This window comes from Polyodon spathula, chromosome 7, assembly GCF_017654505.1.
Source record: "Polyodon spathula isolate WHYD16114869_AA chromosome 7, ASM1765450v1, whole genome shotgun sequence".
Classification (NCBI taxonomy): domain Eukaryota; kingdom Metazoa; phylum Chordata; class Actinopteri; order Acipenseriformes; family Polyodontidae; genus Polyodon; species Polyodon spathula.
In genome coordinates, this window is record NC_054540.1 from 23,023,892 (window position 1) to 23,035,525 (window position 11,634).

The following is an 11,634-nucleotide window of genomic DNA, read 5'->3' on the forward strand; positions in this document are numbered from 1 at the left end:
TTAATCTGCATGACCATTTAATGAGATGGCACTCTACAAAACTTCAAAACGAAATCTGCATTTATTCATCTGAACCACCACCACCCCCACCATGTAAAAATGAAGAAAAACTACCAAGATCATACCAAAAGTTGTACCATTGGTCAGAAGTATTAAGCATCCTGGCAACATCAGTCCCTACTGAGCAGGTATTCAGTAATCATGGGCAAATTGTAAGCAAGTGCCAGCCATCGCTTAAATTAAAACACCATCATGTTCCTTAACACAATTCCAGACGCTTGCAGTGAAATATGGTGATATAAAATAAGCTAAACAATTAATTATCTTCAGGAAACACCTGCGGACTGAACTTCGAGCTTACTGTGTTGAAGCTTTAAAGTGCCCTTCAAAATCACTATTTAAGACCCTTCAGTTCTGTAGTCTCCGCAGGTAGACTAAAAGATATATCAGGGAGGAACACTGGGTGTTATATGCTATTTCATGGCTCATTTTCAGTTTGGTTAAATAAAAGATACTTTAAATACTATGTCAGAATGCTAAATAATCTGCATGCAGAGAAATTCATTTTAATACTGTTTACATGCATACAACACATGTTGGGCATGTGAAATGAAAAGCAGCTGGCACCACATACATTTTTACAAGGCCAGAAACATCATTAACAAGGTCAACGGTTACATAGTTAAATGGACTTGTTCCGCTCCAGCCGAGCACAGGTCTGTCTTGTCTTTGAGTCAATAAAGTTGCACAACATTCTCTTGGCTGCAAGGTAATCAAAACAAATGCTTTAACAGTGAGAGCAGTGTTTAATGGAATGGAAGCAGTCCAATTTAGGATTCTACTGAAATTTACCTCCAACGTCTGTCTCGTCCTGTCTCGGATCTAATGGTGAGAGGCCAGATTCAACAACTTCAAGTCATGCCATTTGAAGATAATTGGTAGGGAAAAAAAGTTGTCCCATTTAACTGAAGGATATTCATGCAAAATGACAAGAGAGCAGTCCAGATTAAAACACTTACTTGGTAAACAACTGATAGAAATCAAACCTTAAAAAGGTACGTAGTTCCCAGAGACAAATATAACACTGAAATGCAATTCTCCACTAGAGAAAACAGTCATTGGACATTCATTTTTTTGTTTGTTTTAAATAGAAATACAAATAATCCTCTTCATCTTCACCAATTAATGTTCTATCAGGTACAGAATGCCACACATAAAAAAGGTCAGTACACTGAAGAAATCATCTACACATTGATGGAAAGAAATCCAATGCTAAAATCAATAGAACTCTAAAAAGGTCAGCCGTTTTGCAAAGAGGATTTGTTACAAAGGGGGTGGTGACAAAAGACACACACTTCAATTTTAGATTCCCATCGGCAATGTGCTCTATGGAGCAACAATATCATGATCAGCTTTCTAAACTTCCTCTGCCATTATAGGGGTTCTGTGCTGGTGAAATATATCCGATTACAGAAAACAGGAGGTTACAAAATTAATTAGACAGAAGATTAAAGAGCTACAGTATGCACACTGTCAGAACTCATTCTTCACTATCAAACACTACAAAAGACAGGGGAATTCTAGGTCTAACCAGTGACAGCTCCCAACTGTCAATTGAATCAGAAGTTGCGCTAGCTTTTCTGTTCATGCATTCCTGAAACACACATGCCCAAACCTTTGCAACAAATACACATTTTAACACAAAGGCTAAGAAACTCCAGGGATGTGCATTTTGGTAAATTTTTCTGAACGTTTAAACTCTATGGCATGTAGTAGTATATATCTATCTGTCTGTGTATAGATATACATATAAAAGACGTACGCTTTTTCTTTGATATATATACTAACAGTAGACCGTTCGCATGACAATGAAACGGGATTCTAAGCACCGTTTGTTGCCTTCATCTACCTGTGTTTCAATATTTTTCTGCATTTCAATAACAGCACTGCCGTGTCTTTTACGCGAAGAGTCTTTAAAAACTGTACATCTGTGCTCATTTTTAGTTCTTTCACACACAGTACATCTTGCCGTCTTGATAACAAGCTACAGATACTTAATTTCCCATTCAAAATTATATGAACATATTTTTCGTTTGCATTTTTGTGCATTACTACTGCTTGCAACTGCTTCGGTGTAGTACTCGTAGTCAGAAGTAGATGGCTGAAATGCAGATGAGCAATCTTCTTCATGAGAATCCCCTGAAGATGCTGACTGCTTAGCAAAAAAACAAAAAGAAAAAATGTTATGCTTAAAAAAAATCTGCAAGGGCTTCCCTGTTAAACTAGTGTGGAAAATAACAAAAGCACAACTTTAAAATTAGGCGACTGCAAAAATTCATGAAATAAAATTAAAGGGACCAGAATCAGGCTCAGGCAAGGTATGAAGGTAAAAGCAAAGACTGTTTTGCAATTAACAGCTTTTTCTGAGTTTAATTATGAAACAGAATCAACTAAATTTGTCACCTGATTAAAAATAAAACCAAAAAACTTCAAGCCCTACTTTGTGTGTGTTTGCATTTACTTTTTCCAAAATATTTCTTAGCAATATGGACCTCTGTTAATATAGGGCATAACCTATTATTTTAAAATAAAATACAGTGCATGGATGGATACTATCGTATTAATTTCCCAATGTTCGTTGTGCTGCTAGGAACTGTAACTTAACTATTCTAACAGCATTAGTGTGTGTACGCATTATGCCCGACTAAATAGGAAACGGTACTTACTTCAGTGTTGACCCCAAAAATTTGAGCTGGATTAATTAAAACGCTTTTGTGTATGGTTCTTAAGATCGGTTATGAAGTGTGGACAGGACCTAAAAGTAAATATTCTTAATATTGCTGGCAAAGCCAAATATGAGACTTACCTTAAATTAATGTGTTTTTTTTTTTTTTTTTTATTTTAAACAAGCTAGTATTTTACGCTCATTGCTGCAGTGTAATAGATTACTGTAAAACAGGCTTTTTTGTGGCAACTTAATCTCGCTAATGGCCTTCAAGGTCAATTTTTGCTGCAATAAATGTTTGTGCTTTTTCTTTTAATGTACGGCACATGTATGAATAATATTTCACAGCACATTCATTTTGCGGATTTTCAATAAAGCTAAATTAGCAAACATTTCTTGCTTGTGAAATTTTCTTGTTTTACAGTACCATGAATATTCATGTCTGCATCCCTTTCCCATTCTGTGCATCCCATGAACGCATGACAAAGTATTTTCCGTCCAATGGATTTATTTTGCGTCTAGGATGCAAAATTTTGTGTTAATGTGACCTCTGAATTGACTCACTAGCATGGAAGCTCATCTCTGCTGACTCTACCAATATGTACAGTCTATCTTAATAATAGCTGGAAAATACTGAAATCTGCTACCTAGATTAGACGTCTCATGACCTTCTAAACTTTTCTTTAAAAGGACGTACGTTCATATGCAGTTCTACTTTTATATAGTTAAAGAAAAAAAACTGAAAACAACTATTTGAACATAGAAACCGATACCAAACACTGAATTAACAAATAGTTATTGAAGCTGACCATTGTTAGAACATGCTGGGGTAGTTTTTATAGCTAGAAAGGTTTCCTGAGCTAAACAAACCCTGTGGCTACTAGGACTACTGCAGTGCAAGAAGTAACTGTCATAGTGTAGCCATTTCCTTTAGAAAACATATTCCTCTACTGCACATTTTCTGTTTTTAGTTCCTTTCACAAACCTCTTACTATCTGAAGTCAACATATCTTGTTTAAGCCAACACAGCTTTCAGGAAATAAGATACGCAGAATCAATAATTGTAAAATAAAATAATCTTCAAACAAGCAGAAACCCAGCACTTATTTTTGTCTGCTCCCTTGTATGTGGGTGAAAGGCATGCTGTTGATGAACTTAGGTTTTCCCACAGACTTGCAAAGAAAGGGCATCATCCTGTCCCCCTCCCACTTGTGTTTATTGGTCAGGATCATTTTCCATATTACTTGTTCTCAAAATATGCATGGCTTCTGATATTTTTTATTTTTTTTGTATTCAAAAGAAACAAACCATACAATGAAGCATGCAGCATTTGGAGAAGGTCACCAAAGAAGGGCTGATGTAAGGATACGTGCAAAATGATTCGCGGATCCAAAACACCAATATTGCAGCCAAAATCTTTTGATTTGTGCTCCACAAATCTTATACAGCGCTTATTTCTCTCTGTACTCCTAAATCACCTAAACTTCTTGGCTGTAAGTGCGGCCGCTAAATAGTCTGAAGCACAGGCAGCGCTCATTACGACCCTCATCGTGACTGCAGCTCGTTATTGGTGCGTGTTGAGTAATTTGCAATGCTCTTAAGCTTACGTAGGGAGCAGTGCAAAATAACTGCTTGGCCGCTCGGCAATTTGGATTTTGTAGCCGTATTGTTTGCACTACACCTATCCTTACATCAGCCCTATCGAGTGGAAAGTTTTGTTATGTGAGAAACAGCCATGCCAAGAGTACAGAACACTTACAGGTGCCTGTACTGTACCACAAAAAAAGTGTGGTACAGTACAGAAGTTTGTGAAATATAAATGTACAGTATGTGAAAGATTTTTAAGTAATTTGTTTTACCAATTTCATTTTGTATGTGTTTCAATGTTTTCTTTGCATCCTTGGCTTAGAGGCCTAGGCAGCCCCTTGACCCCAGGCCTGTTGGGACACGATACAGTAGATGAGGAAACACCCTGATCATATTTTTACCCAGGGAAAACCCTGTTATAGATATATTAAACAAAAGCCAAAGCATTTCAAATGCAACTAACAGAATTCAGTGTAAAAGGAAAATTGTGATTAAAAGTACTTCAGAAATTTTCTTCTAAACGTAATATTTTAAGTTTATACCCTAAACTCATACTACAATGCAATTTGTGCAATTGCAATTTTACATGTTTCCATTAGCATACAAGTATTATTCTTTTTTAAAAAAAAATTAATACCTCCAAGACTTGTTTTGCCAGTTCCAAATGTATTTTCTATTTAACCATATTTTAAAACACCAGGCATGGAGTCCTGGAGGTCACTAAAATGCAGCCATTGAATTTTTCCTCTTTAATTAGCAGTTGCCAGCATTTGTTCTCATTTACCATGGTTGCTAATAAGTGGCACAGTGCTGCAGGAAATGAGGGTTCCTTTTTCAGAGCACAGCAACTTCATAGTTCTGAAACAAAGCAGGATGTGGGATTGTGATGCGGTGATCCATCCCATAATCACATTAATTTGGTTCCTCTGGAGGTAGGAATCCTGACTTCTGCCAACATCTGCGACAGAGAACCCTTCTTAAATAGTAACAATTCTGCCACAGGAATACTTAATGGATTAAATCTCTCTCTGCATGTCAGCAGGTAAAAGCGGAGGGTACTTTTAGCCTTGCAAAGCTCAGGGATCATTTCCCTTTATACAGTTGTGACCAACTTGCTGTAAAAAGTAAAAACTATATTGGAAAGCCAAAAGTTGTGTTGTCAGACTGTTAGATTGTTTTACTAAGAATGTAGCACAGAAAAAGAATAAGACTTAATATGGTACAAGATACACTAAGATATCTGTTTACACTTTTTTTTTTTTTTTAGATAGACAATGCAAGTATCACGGATTATAAATTTGATCTTGCTGTACAACCCTCACTATATAGTACTTACTATGAAGAGCTCTGTATTCAATGATTATGAAGAAAAAAAGAAAGTTTAAAGTATGAACCACACAGTATACTAAATATCTACATACAACCACTATTTAAAGCCAATAAGTATAAAGCATTGTATTTATGCAATTACTGTGACTTACAGGGTATTGTGAACCCAAAATTGTTAATACAGGGCAGAAGCGCTGCTGCTGTAAATGGTGTGTGTGGGAATGTAAGCTTGGAAGGGATGGAATTAAATCTGTCCCTGCCAGCAATCACAGATGTGGTCATTCCCCAATTAGGTAACTGATGCCAAATGCTCCCGCAAAAAAGCAAACTTTTCACTTAATTCATAATATATGATGATTGTTGAAGTCAGCTGAAGTTACTGACTGAAGAAATCATCATCTTGTGTGATCCGATCACAGCAGCAGATGACATTAGCAGCAATGATATCTTCAGTTTTTGGAGCATTTTGCCTAATAAAGAATTGTCCAAAACTGCCATTTTGGGCAATAACCACACAGTAGCCTCAAAAGATCTCAATATTGAATGTTTTTATTCCTTATTGTATTAATTAATTAAATTTATGGTAACTTCTGTATTGTACTGGGTGATACAGTAGATTCCAAAAAAGACTAAACATAGCTTGCTGCCACTATACGTGCCAGTACTCTAACTTAAACAAAGTTCAATAAAAGCACTATAAAAGGGTAGCCTATATTCTACATTTCACAGTAAACCATAAAGTGAAAGAAACCATAAGGAAGACATTTTCTAGTGTGATAATGTCCAAAAATATAATAACTGCAAATTATTTAACATTCAAATGCATTTTTTGCAACAATAAAACATGTTTTCTTGTGAAAAAATATTTGGTCCGCAACACTAAGGAAAAACTGTTGTTTAATCCCAAAGGTCAGATGAAAAATCAACACTGGTCTGGGACCAACCAGTTATTATGCATGCAGAATTAGACAGCTTGAAGTTTATTGTTCATGTAAAAAGCAAACAGATGCGAGTTTCCCTTCATACATCACGATGAACTAGATTCATTTTCTAGCTCGAATGAGAAATATGTACATTTCACCACAAAAAGGTGATTCTCAGATTGGAAGTGTAAAACAAAGACAGGTGCCTTTTTTTAAAGAGATTAAAAAAAAAAAAAATCTACAAATGTGCATTGAATCTGACTTTCGCACACTGCAATATACAAGCTTTTGCAAATATCTGGGCTAACAGGAATAAGTGAAAACCCTGGATTAGTGTGGCAATTTACCAATTCCATCTGGGATGTTGCACACACATTCCAAGCACTCAAGTGATTCACTGGTGTGTGACATACTGTATTGGCATTTATATAATTATGACAAATTTCAAGCAGACTATAAATGGAAACCCTGCTTTCTGATCATTATTGAAGAGTAAAAACGTAAGTACTTTACATACAATAACTGCAACGTTTCTCAAGAGAACACATTCGTCTTCTGCTTTGACCTGCTTTTTACTTGTCCTACCTACATTAGATTAATCCTGGCTGTAATTTGAATAGGCATAAACTCACAACAAAATGCAAAATAAGGGACAGCACAAAGTGTTAAGAGCCCTTTAAACATTAATGCAGGGGTTTTCAACCGGGGGTACTTCTAAGGGTAATTTTATATTATATCTAAACCACTCTGCATAAAAATTTCGTTTTTGTTTAGCAGCTCAAATGTTAATTTCATCCAACCTGTACACATGCGTGGTTTTGATTGAGTGAGTTTCCGCTCTGATTATTAGGCGTAGCTACATTTTAGTAACAGAAATAGCGGCTGGTTGAATAGTTTTCGGTGTTTGATAGAGTAAATCCAGATTATCGTTATCGTTTCGTCAAACATGAACACATTTCTTACTTGCAAAGGAAAATTTAAGGAAGAAAAAACAGTCTATAGAACGTGCTAAGCATCAGAAAGTTACATCAAGTCCCTTTTATGGCTGCAACAAAGGGTTAATTTTGACCTTCAAATGGTTTGGAACACATTACCGAAGGAAGGTTCGAATAGTCAATGGTACTAATTTACTGATGACACACCAGAGCTGGCCGCCTTGTTTATATTTGATTGAATATCCTATTATTTTACAGGTAATATAAATGGAATAAAACATTCATATGTAGTTTAAAAATGTTCTATAGAATTGTAATCATGTTTTTTATAATTTAAATAAAAATACATGTTTATTTACACGTAATTGAGGCTTTTTGAGACATATACAGTAAGCTTGCATTGCAGCAACAACAGCAGTTCGTCATATGTCGAAATGTCAGTGGTAAGGTTCGTCAGGTCGTCCATAGTCAGTCAGTGTAAAATGAAGATGATTTTTTATACTACTTGATATGACTACTGATGATATTATTATTACTTGAAAAAACCAGTAAATTTGTGTTTACAAATTTGTCGTCTCCAGAGGGTTTTCGAGAAATTTAAATACAAGGGCGGGGGGGGGGGGGGGGGGGGGGGGGGGGGGGGTAGAGACTGTGCGTAGTTTTTTAATTAATTATTAGTGTTAGCGTATATTTTGTATGTTTGACCATAGCACTTCTCTTATACCGTCTTGTACTCAAGGTATTCAGCACTGAAGCATTACAACGATATTGGTACCCCCCTATTTTTGATATTATAAACATTTTAAATAGCACACAATTATGCTGCGGTGGGAAGTAAATGATAATGTGAAATATTTACAAGGTGAAACTTTCAGACAGGGGTAAAGTTCAAAACACAAAACAAAAAAAAGGTTAAAAACTATTCATTTCAACTGCATTTCATATTAGTATTTCAGTTTGCACTGTGGTTTCCGCAGGGACAAAAGACATGCTATGTGTCTGAAAACAGAACTTAAAAAACTGGTGTGTATAATAATGACAACTCTTGTCTTTTGAATTGTGTCACATAAAAATATGTAAAGTGCATTTAATGTGAACTGGAAAGCTGTGCAAAATTAAATAACCTAAATCTTCTATTTTAATATGTGACATGAAATGCCTACCATGACAAGGGGCTGATTCCCTGTGAAAGCATTCATATTATATGCACAGAGCCCATCCTAAAATGTTTGAAGGCATATAAATTTTATAATGGCAGTGGCATCTACAGTAGTGTATTTGATTTTACATGAATTAGCTTTCTCAGATTCAAGAAAGTATACGGTATACCATGTATTCTAAAATTAAGGAATTTCAAAATTAGAACTAATCTCCCAGACTGCTTCCATAAAACAGCATAATTATAGCCCTAGGCAATGTATTTTAGCGTGACACACATGCATAATATAATATCTGGAACAGTAACAAAACCATGTACTATAAATACACAATAACAGTTAATTGACCTTTTTGCGTTTACAACCTACTAAGACTACAATATAACAAACTGGTTTTGATCAATCCCATTTATTCTAAAACATAAAAAACGGTGCTTCAACAATTGGTGTTATTTCGTCAGTATTACAGTCCAGCTATAAATAGCTCGTCACTTCTAAATAAGTGACTTGTTTTGCGCAGTATAATACATTTCTGGGGAAGTCTTACAACTGCCTCATTTCCCAAACCCCACTTCCTTTCGTCTTCCCTGCTCACACGGTGGATCCAACGCCCTGTTCTTTGCGCAATATCCGAAAACTCCCAACAATTTGTAACACAATCCCTGATAACATTAACATCACTCATTATTTGCCTTCCCTGAAGACGTGCAAAACTTTTACATTGACAATACTCTGTTACAAAACACCATGTTACTACCCCACCAATAGATACGTATAAAATGTGTAACTGCTGTGTGTACAAAACTGAAATCAAAGTTGTTGGGTTTTTTTTTTTTTTAAACTGATTAAAATAAATTTGTGCAGGGACGTTTCTGACACACACACATACATACACACACACACACATACATACATACATACATACATACATACATATATATATATATATATATATATATATATATATACACACACACATACACACATACAGTATAGCACCGATTTATCAAAATTAAAATTAAAAATAAAAACCAAACATCCAGTTATTACACCAGTGATCACAATTACGCGCAACAGCTATAAATGTACCTGCAACTAAACTAAACAAAAACTCACATGTATACCATGTATACGCGATAGGCAAACCTTTTCATTTATCAGCTCGCAAACTGGAAGAAAAAAAAAAAAACATATTCAATGCTAAAATTGTGATGGGATTGTAAAATCCGAGATATTTTGACCCACCCCCCTGCCCTGAAAATGATTGTCTGATGTAATATTTTTACTTACAAATACAGCACTTAGACGTGATTTGAAAGAATGCAAGTACTGCGTTGTAAACCAAAAACCGTTTCACATTTTAAAGTACAAGCAGAAATTAGAAAAAAAAAAAAAAGTATTTAGAGATCACCGGTGAAGATGCTGTAAACCTTAAGTAACTGCATTCCGAATGGAGATGTGGGACCAAGCTTAGGCCTCATATAAAGCCTAGAACCGAGCAGAGGTGGGAGTCAGAGGGAAGACATGGACTGACATTCCCCCTTAATCCACCGCCTCCCGAAACACACACCACACAGACACAAAGTCATGAACTGACATCCCCTTTAACCCACCGCCTCCCGAAACACACACCACACAGACACAAAGTCCCTGATACAGGAACTACCGTAGCGATCTTAGACCACTATCATCTCTGCAATATTAGGATCCAATGGCAAGCTTTTACACTTGTATCTTTTGGGGCTGGAAGTACACATGTTCCACCTCCACCTCCACCTCCACCTCCTCCTCCTCCTCCTCCTCCTCCTCACCATGAAGTCGCTGCCGAAGTTATCCTCTCCTTTTTGATCCCCGGTAGTCATGGCTTGGACTCCCCGAATGAACACTTTCAGGATCTCCACCTGATCCATCCTTCGCTTCAGACAAGACGAAACGCAGCGGCTTTCACGAGAAAAAGGACAAAACTAAAAAAAAAAAAAAAAAAAAAAACAAGTACAACTATATATAAAAAATAAAACCACAGTTTCACTTTAACATTTGCATCGTCCCATATTTAGCTAGTTGTTGCTTAGATACCAGAATTAATCCAATTTAGTTCTGACTGTTTCTATTTAAAAAATAAAGAAAACACTCCGTACAGACTGCTTCATACCTCAATATTCTCAACTAAACCAAATCACACTAACCAGCTGGACCGCCCCCAAAAGACGCTCTGAAGCAACCTGCCCCTTTTCAGGGAATATCAGCTTTGATTGGGTCGTAGTGAAAAGGTAGTTAAACTTGATTGGGTTAAATTCCTCTTTTCTCAGCATCTGCTTGATAGTAAGCGCGTCAGACATTCGACCAGCCTTTCTGCGAATCTATTCGTTGTTTGCATTGTCAACTGAGACCGTCTGACAGAGCGTAGCTTTGCCTAAAAAAAAAGCCTTCTTTCCGTTAATTGGTCTGATGATGGTATCTGTATTGCTAAGGCCAACTGACTGGATTTATGTTCCCTTAAAACTGGGTTTAAACTGTACATATGTATGAAACATATGACAGCCTGCATAGTTCCAGAGTAGTTTCAGTAGTTTTAATTAAGAAGTAAAAAGGACCAGAAGCATCAATGAACCATAACCCGCAGCAGGAATGGAGACTGATACAATTGTCTTGAGTCATGCCAAATTTCGCGCCCCCATCCCCGTAATCATAAACGAGTCGTGTGGCGATTTCGTTTGGCGAGTGAAAATAGTAAAAACAAAAATATATGTTTTAAGTTTTTTTTATTGTTTTTTAATTGTATTGTTGATAACGTTATAACAACGTTTGCAACTACGAAAACCATAAATAGTATAGACCTACGAATAAATGTAATGTAACTAGATGCACACACTTATTATGTATTGATCTAGCTTATGGACATATATATATATATATATATATTATATATATATATATATATATATATATATATATATATATATATATATATAGTGCAG

The 11,634-nt window shown here is 35.9% G+C and overlaps 1 protein-coding gene across 1 annotated transcript in view; it reads right to left on the reverse strand.

Moving 5' to 3' along the window:
• LOC121318363 (tyrosine-protein phosphatase non-receptor type 12-like) overlaps nt 1-10,824 on the reverse strand; it is a 40,459-nt gene extending 29,635 nt beyond the window's left edge. The window contains exon 1 of the mRNA XM_041254937.1: nt 10,468-10,824. Coding sequence (XP_041110871.1) covers nt 10,468-10,566 — 99 coding nt within the window. The 5' untranslated portion in view covers nt 10,567-10,824. The remainder of the gene's footprint in view (nt 1-10,467) is intronic.
• Between the last annotated feature and the right edge of the window lie 810 nt (nt 10,825-11,634).